This window comes from Carassius gibelio, chromosome A11 (genome assembly GCF_023724105.1).
Source record: "Carassius gibelio isolate Cgi1373 ecotype wild population from Czech Republic chromosome A11, carGib1.2-hapl.c, whole genome shotgun sequence".
Lineage (NCBI taxonomy): Eukaryota > Metazoa > Chordata > Actinopteri > Cypriniformes > Cyprinidae > Carassius > Carassius gibelio.
Window position 1 is genome coordinate 1,560,872 of NC_068381.1, and position 17,933 is coordinate 1,578,804.

At 37.5% G+C, this 17,933-nt stretch overlaps 1 protein-coding gene and 1 long non-coding RNA gene across 24 annotated transcripts in view; one reads left to right on the forward strand and one right to left on the reverse strand.

Moving 5' to 3' along the window:
- Window positions 1-17,933, reverse strand: part of LOC128021971 (E3 ubiquitin-protein ligase TRIM39) — a 362,874-nt gene that overhangs the window by 141,681 nt on the left and 203,260 nt on the right. For 5 of the 21 annotated variants that reach the window (XM_052609105.1, XM_052609106.1, XM_052609137.1 and 2 more), the window contains 6 exons: window positions 16,901-17,454; window positions 16,696-16,791; window positions 14,956-15,189; window positions 14,738-14,876; window positions 14,610-14,645; window positions 13,590-14,473 (listed from right to left, as the gene is read on the reverse strand). The exons of 4 other annotated variants lie outside the window; for them this stretch is intronic. In XM_052609105.1, the coding sequence (XP_052465065.1) occupies window positions 13,926-14,473; window positions 14,610-14,645; window positions 14,738-14,876; window positions 14,956-15,189; window positions 16,696-16,791; window positions 16,901-17,454 (1,607 nt within the window). In that variant the 3' untranslated portion in view covers window positions 13,590-13,925. Of the gene's footprint in view, window positions 1-13,589; window positions 14,474-14,609; window positions 14,646-14,737; window positions 14,877-14,955; window positions 15,190-16,695; window positions 16,792-16,900; window positions 17,455-17,825; window positions 17,910-17,933 lie in introns of those variants that run through there. 12 more of the 21 variants (XM_052609115.1, XM_052609138.1, XM_052609118.1 and 9 more) reach the window with 5 other exon arrangements.
- LOC128021997 (uncharacterized) overlaps window positions 1-17,933 on the forward strand; it is a 336,783-nt gene that overhangs the window by 116,720 nt on the left and 202,130 nt on the right. Inside the window, exon 2 of one of the 3 annotated variants that reach the window (XR_008185830.1) lies at window positions 17,014-17,271. The exons of the other annotated variants lie outside the window; for them this stretch is intronic. This is a non-coding gene — a long non-coding RNA (uncharacterized LOC128021997). The remainder of the gene's footprint in view (window positions 1-17,013; window positions 17,272-17,933) is intronic. 3 annotated transcript variants of the gene reach the window in all.

The window sequence follows — 17,933 nt, forward strand, 5'->3', positions numbered from 1 at the left end:
TTTGCAGATTTTACATGGTCGCTTGAGGTTACAGGAGTCAGCTGAATGATTCCGACCACACTTCCAACAGCGTTTGGCCTCTGCGATCCAGGTGATGATCTGTGCAGTGGTCAGCCTTTTGAATTTATCACAGGAGTTGAGATAGTGATCTTGGTTGTCGCAATGAGGACAATAGGGCTTTGGCTTGGAAATTACTTTTACCTGTGCCGGTGCAAAAGGCTTGACAGATTTCTCTGATGTCAGAAGTATAGGTGTTGAACGCTCTCGATGATATGGAGTGTATTTACTCTTCCCAGATAACTTTGTAGTGTCGGGCTGAAATACAGCGGCTGCTCGGCTTGAGATACGTTTAGTTTGTGACTTCGTTTGTAACCAGGATGCTAAGTCGGGGAGAGTATAGGTTCTATAGGGAAGTCGTGGCCTAATGGTTAGAGGGTTGGAGTCCCAATCAAAGGGTTGTGGGTTCTAGTCTCGGGCTGGATGGAATTGTGGGTGGGGGGAGTGCATGTACAGTTCTCTCTCCACCTTCAATACCACGACTTAGGTGCCCTTGAGCAAGGCATCGAACCCTGAACTGCTCCCCGGGCGCTGCAGCATAAATGGCTGCCCACTGCTCCGGGTGTGTGCTCACAGTGTGTGTGTGTGTGTTCACTGCTCTGTGTGTGTGCATTTCGGATGGGTTAAATGCAGAGCACAAATTCTGAGTATGGGTCACCATACTTGGCCGAATGTCACTTCACTTTCACTTTTCACTTTCTGTCTGTACCAGTTTGTAGAATTCCATGACTCAGGCAGTATTCTACGAAGCTGTCTCGGTAAGCAGGTGGCAGTTTACTCAGAAGGCGGTCTACGTGAGAACCACACATGAGCTCATACCCGTTTTGACCTTCCAGTGTTCTCAGCATGCCTACTAAGGACTGGACAGATAAGGCGAATGAGTCAAATGCATTGGAATCACCCATTTTAAGGGGTGGTGTACTCATGATTGCACCTAACTCAGATTGCACAAGCTGCCTGGGCTGGCCATACTTCTCCTGCAAAGCTTGCAAGGCTGTGGTGTATGGCTGAGGGTGGTGCATATATGCTTTAGCCAGTTGTTGGGCACTAGCAAATTTCAGGTGACTCAGCAACACTTGATATTTGTACTGCTCGCTGATGTGAGTATGGTGACTTAAGAGATTATCTAAGGCCAACTTCAACAAAGCAAAGTCACTTTCAGTGCCACTCTCAAACACTGGTAGTGTGGGGCGAGGAATGCCATAGGCTGCTGCCATCAGAAGTTCTGTCCCGGGTTGAGGTATGTAACAAGCTTGAGGAACAGGTAGAGGTGAATATGGTTGAGGGCAGATAGGTGTGTTAGATAAGAGAGGTGCTCTATGATGAGTGGTTGGAATAGGCTGATTCTGACTCATAAGAGGGGCTGATTGCCTTTGTAATGGAGCATTCACATGTGAGGTTGATGCAATGGGTGCAACAGGAGGTCTAGTCTGTGATATCAGAACACTACCCGTGTATGGTGTCGCAAGCTGAGTCGCTGCTTGTTGCACAGGGCTGAATGGAGGTAGTGGTATTGAGACTGGGCTTGGCTGCTGCAAGACATGTGACATATTCTCCTGATAATGTGCTACTTGTGATCTTCCTTGGGTTTGAGTGACTGTACATGCGGACAACGGATGTGCGGTGTAAGCTGGAACCAGTAATGGCATAGTTGCTTGTAATGTCAATGGAGGGGTTTTGAGTGACTGAACTATGCATGGTCCCCTTGATGTGCTCTGTGCCTCTGAGACAGTCTGTGTGGCTTGCATCATGGACAATACAGGGCTGGGAGATTGCCGAGATACATGAGACTGGACTGGGCTGGCATGAAGTGACTGTGGTGGTGGCACAGTTGTGTCTGGGGATCCTTCAGAACCTGCATCATCCACACTCAAGTCATGGCTGAGCAAAGAATTCACCAGTTTGGCCACTTCTAGGTCAGTCTCTGCCTTTTTTAGCTTACGTTGTCGTTCTAATTGGTTAGTTAGTGCTTCCTTTGCCATGAGAGCCTCTTCCTGAACACGTTGAGCCTCTTTAGCTTGTGTTTGCAGCCTCTGATATTCTATTTCTGCCAACGTGTCCTCCTCTATCTGCTGACGTAAGTTGTCATACTGCCTCTGCTTGATTCTCTCATCCACCATGGCTGCCTGACTGCTTGTGAGTGCAGAAGTAGCTTGCACACCAGAGATAATGGAATGACCACTGGATCTGGAATGAGAGCTGGCTTTACTGTGGGACGTTTTCCTCGATTGGCTCTTATGTTGGCTGCGACAGCAAGAAGAAGAGATTGGAGGAGGGTCCACTGGAGGTATGTAGCCAACCTCATAGTCACTCAGATGTGAAGGTGGTTTACTTTGTCTCTTGGGTCTGACCACAGGCTCCGCTGTATCACTAGCTGCAGTGTCCATATTGTTTGCTGTTGCCAGTATCCGGCTCGAAGGACCAATTTGTTGCAGATTACCACCTCTGTCAACCTTGTTAAATTCTCAGTTCTACTGGCGGACAAATATGGACATTGATTCCGGTTAGAGAATCAGGCATGGTCGATGTGAATCCTTTCAAGCTTTTCTTTAATAGTACTTTTCAGGTAAGCAGTGATATCCCTTACAACATCATCTGAAGATGTGATGGATCAAATGGCAGTATTTGACATAGGTTATTGCGTTGTGTGTGGTCTGTAAAACAGATAAAGAGAATACAATATGAATACAACATCTGTATATATTAACTGCAAATTAACTCACAAAATATCAATAACTGATTAAATCACTCATCACAAACGAATATTTAACTATCAGATAATATATGAATATTATATATGTAAACTCCAATACAAGGCATGACGCAGCATGAAATACAACAACAGGTGTGTTCAATGTGATCAGACTAACGCGTCTTATGGAAATTAGCGCCTATTCGCGGTCAAATCGCGATCGTCATTACACATATCTAAACATTCCACAGATCGCCAGACATTCACAATTATAACTACAAAGTGTTAATTAAATATTTACATGATTACTCACATTTGTTTGCATGAACGCACAACATTGAACAATAATGGAGATCGCACGTCTGGAGCTGGCTATTGCATCAGTCTACTGGAAGTAACAACTACAATATCAGTCCGTCAGAAACAGTTTCTTAATTTCGGTTCCTATGGTCTTTCTGACATATATATATATATATATATTTACATTTCTTACTATTTTCTGTATTTAAAATGTATAAAATATTTTAAAAGGTTTTCCTGCATGGTTTATATATATATATATATATAGCCTAGAGAGAAAGATAAATTTGTAGTAGTCCCTATATAAGTTTTTTTAGAGAAACTAGACATAGGCCTAATGCAGACATTTGTAAAAACAAGGTTTACAAATATTAGGCTATTTTTTTTTATAATCATTTGTTATTCAAATACATCGGGAATACGGAAACTTTGATTTGGTGTCGAATGAGAAACCCAACGTTGGTTTCAGTTTCTTTTTAGTCTAAATTAATCAGTTTTGGTTTGTCGTTAATATTGCTTTAGCTTCTTAAATTTGTAATTCTTGTTCTTTTCTAAAATAACTAAAATTAGCCTAGCGAAGCTTCACAAATTTCCCAGAAGCTGAACAGTTTTCATTTGCTATTAACCTCAAAATAATTATTGAATGAAATTTGGAGTCCAACTGTCGGACGCATATACAGCGTTACTTATTATTTACTATTATTCTATATTCTTTATATTAAATAACATTTTAGCATCCAGATACATCGGGAACATGGAAACATTTGATGCTGAATGTCTTAAAATACTTGATAGACAGAGTGTTGATAGATTTTTTTTTTTTTTTTTTTTTTTTTTTTTTTTAAGTAGCTAGGCCTAGCTTACATTTGGACAAAATCTGATGCAAGCTGTAAACTGTAAGCGTTAGATCTCTATTATTTCCTTTTTTTTGAGTAAGGAAAACTCTATACTTTATTATTATTATTCAATTATTATTAGGCAAATAATATTGTTTTTTAAAAGTAAGGTTATTAACCGGTATTTCTTCCTCCCGAACCGGTTTCGGAACGGTAATAATATCAGAGGAACGCAGAACAGAAACGTTAAAATATCGATTCTGCTCGGAGTGAACCAATTTAATTTTTTTTTCGTTTTCAAGCCCTGATTATAATCACATTGCACTTGAATCAAGTCAAAGGTGTAATCTGCAGATTGTCCTGTGATCACATAAATCTGTCTTCGATGCACTTAGGGCTTTATGATTACTCCAGAGCACTCGTAGATCTACGATGATTTTCAAGTGCTACTTAAGTTAAGAAGCTTTTGGGAAAAAGACCGTAATATTAAGATCAGTCGTACGATCGTTTTTACGAACTTCTTAGACTTCCGAAACTTTTGGGAAACCCGGGCCTGGCTGTTCAATGAAGAGAAAGAGAAAATGTAAAGAAATAAACACGTTAAGAATCCGTAGAAGGTAGGACTCTCATTATGTTTTTAGGACTATTATTATGTTGTAATGTTCGGTTGACCAATCAGCGGAGAGGGGCGTTACTGTTTTTCATTTTTCAGATTTTAATATTAAATTAAAAAAAACGAATTATATGAAGGTACAAGGACAATGTACAGCTGAGGTGCGCGAGCTGATAAAGCACGAGTGAATATACAGTTAATCACTGGAAAGATTGTAGCAAAGGTGTGTCAAAAACAAGTAAATAAAACCATGCACAAAACGGTAGGGAGGAAGGAAGAGAGAGAGAGAGAGAGAGAGAGAGAGAGAGAGAGAAAGAGACCTTTGAACAGCTTTTATTACACAAATTTTAAAACAATCTTCAATCAACTATTTAACCAACAAAGAAAAATATTATATCAAATACCCTTTTTACAACCATTATCATCATAATTATACATGAATTTGTAAATTGCCATTGCAGTCAACATCACAAATACAGTTATTTATAGCCCACTTAAACTTAAAATCTTCAATATTCTCATTCAGTCGATAATATTCAGATTCTATTCTTAACCTTGACTTCATCAAACCCTCATAAATCAGTTCCACATCAGTTTGTCCCACACCAACTATTTTACTTTCACGAGAGAGCCAAACAGCTAACTTTGCTTGTCCGAAAATAAAATTGAGAAAATGATAAATCTCCCTGTTGCTACGTTTGTATTTAGGTCCATAGATATAAAACTCAAGTGTGAAAACTTCTCCTAATGTCTGACACCACCTCCAGGAATTTGAAAGAGAGGCAATAACCTGCTACAGTCAGCAAACAAATGAAAAACTGTCTCCTGCTGTTCACAGAAAGTACACCCTATCCCCGCTAGTGGATCAAAATGTGCTCCGTGTCTGTTTGTAGCTATAATACCATGTACAACACGCCACTGCAGGTCTCCAGACCTTTCTTCAATGGGGGGCTTGTACATGGTCCTCCAGCTACCTTTCGGGGAAGAGTCTGATCCAAAAAATTCTCAGGTGCACAACAATGAAGAACTTTTACGCATAACAAATATAAGTAGCTTTTTTCCCAATGTCTCTGAAACGTCCAAGTTTAGGTGTCTTAAAGGATAGAATACCACCTTCACTTTCTTGCCACAAACCAGTCACAGCTGTAATATCCAGTTCTGGGAAAGAAGAGCCAGCATTTTCTTCGTGTAAAAATAAAGAGTCTCTGTAGTCCACCGGCATGCTCTCATAGAGATGGTTCAACAGCCTTTGCACAACTCGGACTGATCTTATTCCAAGCTTGGTAGCCAGAGTATCTGCCGAGATCCATCCATCATCAGTCATTAAGTCTCTAATTTTTTACAATATTTGCAGACCATAAAGCATTCCTTACAGACGTTGATTTTAGAACATCCACATTGATTTTTGGGTTAAAGATCAAGGGTTCTTCCAATAACCACTGACTCTGTTCACCGTTTAGATCTCTGCAAACGTTTAAAAGAGTCCACCCTCTCAACATTGACTTGTAGAATGAAGACAAACCAGTTAAATCCAGCTTATTGATGTCCATTAAGAACAGTTGATGATCATAACCCATTTTACCTGCTCTTCTCAGGAGGCCATGGGCTACCACACGCCAGCTCACTTCTTCACCATACAAGAGTCTTTGTGCTGTCTGAAGTCTGAAAGCTTTGATTCTAGATCTGATGTCAATGAGTCCTTGACCTCCCTCCGTCCTGGGGAGATAAAGTACTGGTGGTTTTAGCCAGTGATACCCAGACCAAAAAAAATCAACTTGTTTTTTCTGAATGTCCATTATCAGTTCTTCTTCTGGAGGTTCTAAAATCATCATTTTATGCCATAAAGTAGCAGCAATGAGATTATTACAGACCAAAACTCTACCCCTATAGGATAACTGAAGGAGCAACCATTTCCATCGAGACAACCGAGCACATGTTTTCTCCACTAGTCCCTCCCAATTCTGTTTTCTATAATCTTCAGATCCTAAAAACACCCCTAAATATTTAAAACCTTCTCTTCCCCATTTCAGTTCTCCAGGAAGGATGGGACCATTATTGTCCACACCATACTGCCACACTTTTGCCCCAATTGACTTTTGCAGAGGATGCTTTTTCATATGTTTTTAAATTATTTTTGACAACATCAACATCTTGAATGCCTCTTATTAAGACTGTAAGATCATCCGCATATGCAGACATTTTAATACACTGGGAAAAGTCTATTTCTCTGATTTGCAGTCCCTTTAATTCTCTTCTTAATTTACAGAGTAACGGTTCAAAAGCAATGCTATAAAGCTGCCCTGAGATAGGGCAACCTTGTCTAATACCCCTCTGAACCTTTATGGGGACACTGAGACCGCCACCGATTTTTAGCAAGCAAGTTGCCTCATTATAAAGCAATTTTATACATGAAATAATTTTTTCTCCAAATCCAAAAGCCTTCAGAGTCTCAAAAAGAAAAATATGATCAACTCTGTCAAAGGCTTTTTCTTGGTCCATTGACAAAAACGCAACATCAACATTGTTGTAAAAAGCATAGTCATACAGATCCCGCATCAAATGTAAATGATCTGCAATAGATCTGCCCCTTACACAATATGACTGATCCTTGTGAATCATTTCATGCAGTACATCATTTAACCTTTTAGCAACACACTTAGAGAGAATTTTATATTCTGAACATAGGATAGCTACAGGTCTCCAATTTTTTAGTAGCGTCAAATCTCCCTTCTTTGGAAGCAATGTTAAAACAGCACGCTGACAACTTCTTGTTAAACATCCTTCACTTATACATTTCTGAGCAACTTCAAAAAAATCAGGACCAATAATAGTCCAAAAACATTTATAAAATTCGGCAGGAAGTCCATCAATCCCTGGTGCCCGTCCTGATGAGAGATCCATTACTGCTGAGGTCAGTTCATTAAAAGTAAGTTGTGCTTCCAAAAGTTGTTTTTTTCTCTATGGATAGCTCAGGAAGATCTTGTAAAAGTTGATGTCTACATTGTTCATTTAAAGACTCAGCAGAATATAATTCAGTATAAAAATCCACTGCATGCCTAGTGCCTACGCATCCTTTCCGTGTCTGAAACAAGGTGTCCATCCTTATCTTTTAAAAACAACTTCTTTTTTCCATGTTTAGTCTTCCGTTCTAAATCAAAAAAGAAGGATGTAGGAGCATCTATGTCTCTTTTTGTTAAAAAACTATTTTTTATAAGTTCTCCTTTGACTTTTTCATCAAGGATTGAATTCAAACAGTTTTTCTTTTCAGTCCACATATCCTTCAATTTAGGAGAAGCGTTTACAATCATATTCCCTTCAATAATCTTAAGTTCTTTCTCCAAACTCTCTAATGTTTTCTTCAAAAACAGGGTAGAGTGAGAAGAATATTGTTGGCAATACTCCTTAATAAACACTTCCCCAATCTCCCACCACTGAATAATATTGTCATATCTTCCTTTCTCAGTCTTCCAAACTTCCCAACAATTCTGAAAATTTTCACAAAAGAATGTGTCTTCCAACAATTTAACATTAAAATGCCAATAAGAACTCTTATAGGTTTTTGTTATGAGACTACATTCACCTGTGATTAGTTTGTGTTCTGAAGAAGAGACAGGAGTAATCGTTGAATTCAGGCTCCTGTTCCTCATATTATGAGATAGATAAAACCTGTCTAAATGAGCAGAAAGTGTGTCATTACTAAAACTCACCCAAGAGTACTGTTTAACTAAAGGATTGTTTTCTCTCCATACATCTGATAAGTGAAAATTATTTACCAATCTAGCAAGACAAGTGTCTGACATTTGATGATGTTCTTCCCCATTCCTATCGAAAACGAAATCTAAAGTGCAGTTCCAGTCTCCACCGAAAACAACAAAATCTCCATCATGTTGTCGTCTTAAAAACTGTTCTAACTTAGAAAAGAGCCTTATTCTCTCAATGACTAAATTTGGAGCATAAATGTTCACAAAAGTAAAATTCATATGTATTTCAGCTCTAACAATCAAGAGTCTTCCAGGTTCCAATTCATTTTTCCCCAAAATATTGAAATTGAGAGAAGGAGCAAAAAAAATTCCCAGCCCTGTACTTAGATTATTCCCATGACTAAGAAAGTGTTCTCCCTTCAACTTCATTGTCTAAGTTACTGGGAGTTTCTTGCAAGAAGATAACATTTAACTCTTTCAAATTAATAATCTCAGAAAGAAATACACGTTTTTTCAAATCCCACATTTAGTGATCCTACTCGTAAGATCTCCATCAGAAAGAGAGAGGAAAGAAAGCAATAAAGAAAAATTAAAACCCATCATGAGTCTTTAACTTTCCTCTTCGTTAATTGCTCCTTTCCAAACGTTTTAATTTTTTGTCTAGCAGATGTGATGTGATTCTTAAGCCGAAACCTTTTCTGTTGAGAGAGCTCAGTACAATTACTCATTTTTCTCAAGATCAGGAAAAAAGTCACCAATTTCTACTCCTGCTTTCCCTTTTGTTTCATCGAGAAAACTATAAATTTGTTCAACAGTGTACAAATCACTTTCTCTTTCCATCTCAGACCACTGTTCCTCTCTCTCACTATCTTCAGTGCTCTGAGATAAACCATCCATTTCATCTCCTACATCCTCCTCTGAACATTTTGAGTCACTAGAGAGTGTTGTATCACATCCTCTACACTGCATTCATTCACCATCTTATCCGTAGCACCACGAGCACTAGCAGGCTTTCCAACAGTATAACTGCATCCAGGCTGGTCATCACTCACAGTTTTAGAAACAAATCCACTCACCTCATCTTGTTCCTTCACCTCCTCCGTCACTCTATCAATCTGTGCAGTGTCTTTATTCCTTTCAGTCGCTTGAAGTTCTCCATTTGATTCTTCAGCTCTAGATGCAATAGTTAAAGGCAGATGTTCATCGCGCACTTTATGCGGACACGAGTCGCGTTTATGTCCGACAACTCCACAATCGTAACATTTCAAGCTCTCTGTGCTCGCGTACACCATGTACGAATTATCTTCGTGTTTGACTCGAAAAGAAACTTCTAAGGATCGATCTTGGGCGCTTAAGAACATAAAAATTTACGTCGAAAAGACAATACATGCTTTAGCGCCTAATTTTTGCACCCCAATGGAATCGATCTCATGGGGCTTGCAATTTTCCCAAATCGCATAACTTATTTTATTATTACATCGTTTGAAACAAACGGCGGGACATTTGAAATGGTGATTTATTTTAGTAGCTGTGGTGAAACCGGAACAAAAGCTTTCTTCACCCACAACCCATCCACAGTCAAAATATTGACTAACGCTTCAGCTTTCAAAAATACTACGACCGCTTTGTTCATTCGCGAGCCAGAGATGATGTTATCAAACCCAATCTTTTGTCCTACCGCCACCAACAAACCTTCAACCGTTACACCTGCTTCCGGCACACACCTGCAGCCATTACGAAGAAGGCCGTTCCTTGCACCGGAACAGACACCATACCGACACTCGGTGCGATTTTTTTTTTTTTTTTTTTAACAATTAACGTAGGGGGAAATAAACAATAAAGAGAAACTAAATCAAAGAAAAAGAATGGTAAAAAAGAAAGGAAAGGAAAGAATGCTATCCACCACACACGATGGACCTCACCCTCACCGGAAGAGAAAGAGAGAATTTTAACATCCTTTATTACAAATATAATTTACCACGCAATTAAATTACAATATTCATTTATATATAAAAAATAAAATAATAAAAAAAATAAAAATAAAACTCACAAACGTGTAAAAACCAAATCACCTTCGAAAACAGAGCACAGAGCTTCATTGTAACACCAAATTTCCTCAAAAGCAGCAAGATCATCCATATGTTTATAGTATCTAAAATCTATCAGTATTCTTGCTTGTACCATGTTTGAAAACAATGTAACCACATTCGGTTCCAAATTTTGTTCCATCTTTTTCTTTCTACTTACATAGATGGCCAGTTTTGCCTGGCCTAAAATAAAATTCAGCAATTGACAAATAAACCTTTTCTTCCTTACATATTTACAACCAAAAATAAATAGCACCATAGAAAAAGATTCATTACAATTCTTAAAAATACTGCCTAAACACAAAAATAAAGATTCCAATCTAGCACAATTCACAAATGTATGAAAGATGGTCTCTCTCTCCGTGCAAAAAGGACAACCCACATCAATCTCAGGATTTATAATTGAAGTAAAAGCATTGACAGCGACAGCACCGTGAAGAATTCTCCACTGCAAATCACCTGTTTTTTTGGTCAACGGTGGTTTATATAGTGCTCTCTACTCAGGCTTCTTATCCATATTCAGCTTAAAAAAAGCACGCCATGGAGTATCAGTTCTCTCATTTAACATTTTTTTGTTAAAATTAATTACACAACATTTATACAGAACTTTCCCAGTGCATGAAAAGAAATCTACACACATGGAATCAACAACTTCAAAAAAGACACCAGAAAACCCTTCTAAATTCAAAGAAAAAAACAAACAAGGAAAAGAGTCTCACGCCCTTCTGTTGTGTGATCTTTGATGTTCAATAACTTAGCACACGCATTTGGATTAAAACTAAATCGTAAAAAAAAAAAAAAAAAAAAAAATTATGGGTCATTCATTAAAAGCATCATATATTTTCAGCCTTAAGCATACATGACTTTCTGGCGAAAGTGAATCTAGCAGTACATTACTACTGTTCCTCTCATTCTGCAACAGTACAAACACACGCACTCTTTGCACATGTTTTCTTGCTTGAGTGTTTCTGCATTATTTGAGTGGCATTGCATTATTACAGCAAAGCGCATCATTACAGTTTAAGTCGCTGCAGTGGAGCAGCTCCATTTGTGAATAATGGCTCTCACTGTGGTTCGCTGGAGTCCCAAATCTTTAGAAATGGCTTTATATCCTTTTACAGACTGATAGATCTCAATTACTTTCTTTCTCATTTGTTTCTGAATTCATTTGAATTTAGGCATGATTTCTAGCTTTTGAGCATCTTTTGGTGTACTTCACTTTGTCAGGCAGGTCCTATTTCAGAGATTTGTTGATTGTGAACAGGTGTGACAGTAATCAGGTCTGAGTGTGGCCAGAGAAACTGAACTCAGGTGTGATAAACCACAGTTTTAACAGAGGAGCAAACACTTCTTCACACAGGACCATGTAGTTTTGGATTTATTCCACTTAATAATAAAAACCTTCATTTAAAAACTGCATGGTGTGTTTACTCGTGTTGTCTTTGACTTATATTTAAATTTGTTTGATGATCTGAAACATTAAAGTGTGGCAAACATGCAAAAAATTAAGAAATCAGGAACACTTCTTCACACCACTCTACTTATTAATCTTCATTCTTGTTAGTCAGTGCTAGAAACATGTCAGTGTGGCTTGTTCTGATGCATTGAAGGTTATAGAAAGGAAGATATGACCAAACCTGCAAAGGAAGATGATTGGTTAAGAGTCAGATACACACTGTGCAAACAAGTAGCCTACTATTTCTGCAATGTTTAGTTAAAATAACTTTGATTGCCTTTATTATGAACAGTGAAGTGAAATATGATTCTGTACTTTAATTCCATCAGTCAGTTCACTGTTGGACTATTTTTCAGACTGAAAAAAAAGTGACCCTGGAGCACAAAACCAGTCCAAATTGAGATCTTTACATCATCTCAAAGCTGAATAAATCATCTTTCCATTGATGTGTGGTTTTTTATGATATGACAATATTAGGTTGAGATACAACTCTTTGAAAATCTGGAATCCAAGGGAGCAAAAAATCTAAATATTGAGAAAATCATCTCTAAAGTTGTCCAAATGAATTCTTAGCGATGCATATTACTAATCAAAAAATAAGCTTTGCTATATTTACAGTAGGAAATTTACTAAATATCTTCATGGAAAATGATCTTTACTTAATAATCGAATGATTTCTTATTACGTAAAAATGATCATTAACTTGGAAATGACCATAGTTCGCTGAAAAGATGAAAAGAACAATTCTCTAAAAACTAAAGGTGCCTCAGAAATCCTTTTGAGTGCTGGAGGAACTTCATCATTTATTTTAAGTGCCTCGAAGCTCTTTTTCTCATCATATTGTTCCTGGAGGAACCATTCTAGTCTTTGCAGTTCATGTAAGAACTCTTTGGATGTTTGAAGCACTTTGTTTCCAGTTCTGAGCTTCTGGAGTCACTCCTTCATTACACGAGAACTCAAAGAGCTCCAGAGGTTCCTGGAGGAACTCAAATTATTAAAAAGGGTTATTGTAAAAGTTATTCTTTTTTCTCCAGATTGTGCTTTTATCTGCCTTTGTTGGATTTTACATATATTTTGTTGTATAACTTAAATACCGCAATAACTAAAAATAGTTTTATTGAAATGTTAAATCATTTGAAGGTGAATAGTTTTAGGACTTTATATGATAAATGAGGGAAGTCTGAGTGTACACACACACATTACATACACTGTGTGTGTTATTGTAATAGACATTGTGCATTTAATTACTCCACAACCATTAATCAATTCACTAATATGACAAAAAATAGTCTTGAGATTTGCTGACATCTGATGGACAAAGTTAGATACTGCACCTAAACAAATCCTAAAAGCTTTTGAAGATATCAGTTTAAGATAAGTTTAACATGTTTTATAAAATATTTTCTAGTATAAACATGTTGTCATGAACTAAAACCTCTATTACATTTCAACAATGAACTGCCAAAGTTTGTCCTTTAAATGAGGCCGAACTTATTTCTGTGCTTCAAAACTTCCAATTTTTAATGAAAGTTTTTTTTGACTGACATTTGTGTCCTCTAAATACCTCCAAAAACAGTGACCAGAAATGTAAATAAAAACGAAGTTGATTCTCAGGTTTTCCTAACAAGCAACAATGTTGTTTTAAATAATCCCAAAACCATAACCAATGATTTTTTTAACACGACTTAACAAAAAAAGAAGCCCAAATTAGTGTAAAACACGTGGTAAACATTGACAATGGATTTGTCCTAATTATTTTCAGATTTACATGTGGTAAACAAAAGCTATAGAATAATATGAAAATATTGTGTATAATATTATGAAATAAATGTTTTATGACCTTCGTGTGATGTTATGTGATATTTATTGTGTGTTGTGTTCTGCTGTCTCACTCCTTATAACAGAAAGATCACAGCCATCTCAGTTCTACAGACATTATCAGAGTTTTGTTGTTTTGGCAATTTCACTTTGTCAGGGAGAAAAATTTCAGGAATATTTATGAAAAGTTGAACAAATAATAATTTACTGAACAAGCATTATATATTTACATTAAAAATATGTGATATAATCTTTTGGATTTAAAAAAACTAAAGCAAATGATAAAAAAATAGCAGCACATAATGTTTCCAGATTTTTTATTATAAATTCATTATTTTAATCTTTCATTTGATAACTGTGTAAATTCATTTATTATAACTGACAGGTGTGATGATCAGTGGGCTTGAGTTTTTACCTCCATAGTTTAAGGATGGTCCAAAAAATGGATAGAGTTTTTCAGTGAAAGACTGAGCAGTGAAAGAGTAGATATGAGAGCTGGACTCCACATCATAAAAGGAGACCAGACCCTCCTCATAATCCACAAACACACCGACCCGCTGCGGCTTCACTCTCAGAGACAGAGAGACACGAGGATCATCACAGGCTTTATATTCATCTCCATTCCTCAGCCACACAATCCAGTATCCATCACTGGGTCTCAGTGTGATCTGTCCCTTCCTGTTAATGGATTCTCTGGCCACTCCTAAATCCCAATTAGTCTTTCCCTTCACCTGCACCTCAAAATAAAATCTCCCTGAGGAGAATCCCTCCTTTCCCAAGACATTTACACATGTATCAAATCTCTCTGGTTTGTCTGGGAGTTTCTGTGTAATGTCTCCATCTCTCACTTGTTTTCCATCATCAGACAGAATGAGATTAGGTTGAGCTGTATCAGGATCCAGAGTCACATCCACTGAGAAAACAGAGAATACAGATATTCTGTGATGCTGATGTTTTTAGTTAACCCAGTGTTTAATCAGATTGTAGTGCAGTAATGAAGCAGTGAGTGTATGAATGTAAACTAGTGTAGTGCAGACAGCACACTGTACCTGCATACTGCTGCATCCACTTCAGCTCTGTAGAGACTAATGACAAGAAAACAATCAGATCTGAAGCTTATATTTAAAGAACAGAGTACACTATCATGTTTCTATCTGATCAGTGTGTATTGATGTACCAGTTAGTGTGAGTTTCTCATCTATAGTGTCCTTCAGTTGAGTCAGAGCTCTCCTCAGAGTCTCCAGACTCTCATGAGTCTTCATACTGATCTCAGGCCAGTTCCTGGTGTTTCTAGAGCTGCACAGGGATGAGTGAATCTACAGCAGGAGAGAGGAGAAATCCTTCAGCATGTCATATCCTGCATTATGATTGATCAGAGAGATCATGTTGACTGACCTGTAGGAGGTGGAGGTGATCTTCAGTGTGTGAGAGCTGCTCCAGCTCAGTGTTTCTCATCTTTAGCTCAGTGATCTCCTGCTCCAGCTCTTCAATCAGCTCTTGCTCCTGTTTCTCTGCTGCTTTCTGCTGCTCCTCCATCATCTCCAGCAGTTCAGTCTGATGTCTCTCAATGGAGCGGATGAGATCAGTGAAGAGCTCCACACGGACTGCTTTCTCCTTCTCCGTGTTTCTCTGCTCAACCAGGACAGACAACAAATTATTAGCAGTGTTTGCTAACAGAAGAATCTGTGTAACTATTGCTCACACATTTTTGTTCACATACATAGGCTACATGTGTTTTCAGAATCCCTCAAATGAAGAATTAAACTTCACTCTGCACCCTGGACGAGAGCAGAACAAGCCCTGGACATTTTAGTTCTTGTTTTATTGGCTGTTGCTGGATTTTTGAGTCTGATAGTCATCTGTCATTCGTTTGATTGTTTGCTTATTTTGTTATTGTTATGTCTGTCAGTTCTTGCCTCTTTATTTTCTTTATTAAAACATTTACATTCATTATTTATTGAAAAAGTAAGTTGATCTTACTGAAATCCTCTTCTGAGACTAAATTTTAAAATGTATCTCCTCCTAGAGCTTTCAAGCTAAAACCGGCAAACTCGGGTCAGAGCTTCAGACTGGTCTTATGGATGGTTTATGGATTTCATAAACCAGACTATCAAAACTACCTAAAATCCCATAGACTTTCATTGAGGGGGTGAACATTTTATACAATAAGACTTAAGGTGTATTTTAGCTGTCTACTGCCATAGCAAAGCTTAAAAACTCTATACTGAGAATACATGCTAGTCACTTGTTAATCATGTTAACATTATGCTAATCACTTTGCTAGTCATGCTAGCAACATGCTATTCACTTGCTTATAATGCTAATTACATTCTAGTCACTGGTTAATCATGCTAATGACATGCTAGTCACTTGCTAGTCATGCTAACAACAAGCTAGCCACTTGTTAGTCATGCTAACAACATGCTAGTCACTTTGCTGATAATGCTAGCAACATGCTAGTCATGCTAGCAGCATGGTAGTTCCTTGCTAAACATGCTAACAACATCCTAGCCATTTGCTTATCTTGCTAACAACGTTTATAACATGCTAATCACTTGTTAATAATGCTAATGACAAGTTAGTCGCTTGCTAATCATACTAAAAATATGTTAGTCACTTTGCTAATCATGCTAATAACATGCTAGTCACGTATTAAACATGCTAACAACATGCTACATACATCTTAATCACTTGCTAATCATGCTAATGACATGCTAGTCACTTGCTAGTCATGCTAACAACATGCTAGTTGCTTGCTAATCATGCTGGAAATTTGCTAATGACATGCTAGTCACTTTCTTATCATGCTTGAAACATGCTAGTGACATGCTAACAACGCGCTTATCATGCTAATGACATGCTAGTGAAATGATAATAATGCTGGAAACATGTTAACGAAATGATAGTAACTTGGTAGTCATTATTTATATAAAGATATTTGTCTATCTGTCTATTTATCTATTTATTTTTTTGATAGGTTTTATTGCCTTCAAAACTTTCAAACTACTTTAAACTGAAAGACCTCAAATTTTAAGTTTCTTAAAACTACTTAAACATTCTGGCTAGGCCTTTTCAAAGTCAACAGTCTTTCCACCAACTTAACTATCTAGTTTTATTCTATTATTTTAAACTCACTTTTCTGACTTCTGCTGAGTGTTTGATGTCTTGAATCTTCTTGATTCTGTTCTGGATCATCAGCTGCACGTCTTTCTGTGTCTTCATCAGTTCAGTCTATAGAGAGAACAACACAGACACATTTATCATAACAGATTAAACTCACAATATGAATAAAATCTGATTCCTCATGATATCAGTCCTTTAAAAAAATAATAACGTCTACCTTCTTCTCTTGACTCTCCTCTTCTATAGGAACAGTGTTGTGGTTCTTGTGGTCTGTCTCGGTGCAGAATGAACACACACATGTCTGATCATCTCTACAGAACAGATCCAGAGGTCTCTCGTGTTTCTGACATATATAGTCCTCCAGATTACTCACAGGATCCATCAGTTTGTGTTTCTTCAAACGTGTCACTCTCAAATGAGGCTCCAGGTGAGTTTCACAGTAAGAGCTCTGACACACCAGACACGACTTCAGCGCTTTCAGCTTTCTTTCCTCACAGAAGTCACACAGAACTTCAGTTGTTTTCTCAGGACTTTTCTTCTTACAGTGATCTACGAGCTCTCGGAGTGTGGTATTAATCTTGAGATCAGGTCTTTGCTTGAATGTTTCTTTACAGTATGGACAGCTGCAGGTCTGGCTGTTGTCCCAGCACTTATTCAGACAGATCTTGCAGAAGTTGTGTCCACATGGAGTCGTGACTGGATCAGTGAACACATCCAGACATACAGAGCACTGAATCTCCTCAGACAGTGAACTCATGGAGGATGACATTGCTGGAAAGAGACATTATTTAGGATTAGTGTGAACTCCTTCAATACTGTTTATGAAGAATCCCATGATGCACCTCATGAAGCTGGTTGAATGTAAAGAGTGTTTAGAGACAAAGAGTGCTGAAGAAACTCAAATATAAAGAGATCATGTACAGTAAGCTGGTTATTATTGTAAAATGACCCCAGACAAGCTGATCAGAACCTAAATGTGAAGCTCATTACATAACCACTTACCTAAATAAATAAATACATGTACAAGAATTATTCTTGTTAAGATGAAATTATTTGATCTGCTTTACATTCATGAACTGCACATATTCAATATTATAAAAGAAAACTCAAAGTCAAAGTGTTTTTCTGGGTTATTGACTTACATGGAGGTAAACTGTCGATACTCCATCTCCTGGTTTTTCTTGCTGTTAGTGAAGATTCTGCCATTGTTCTTTCCCTCTTAAAGCCTTTTTAAAAAAAAAAGATAGTTT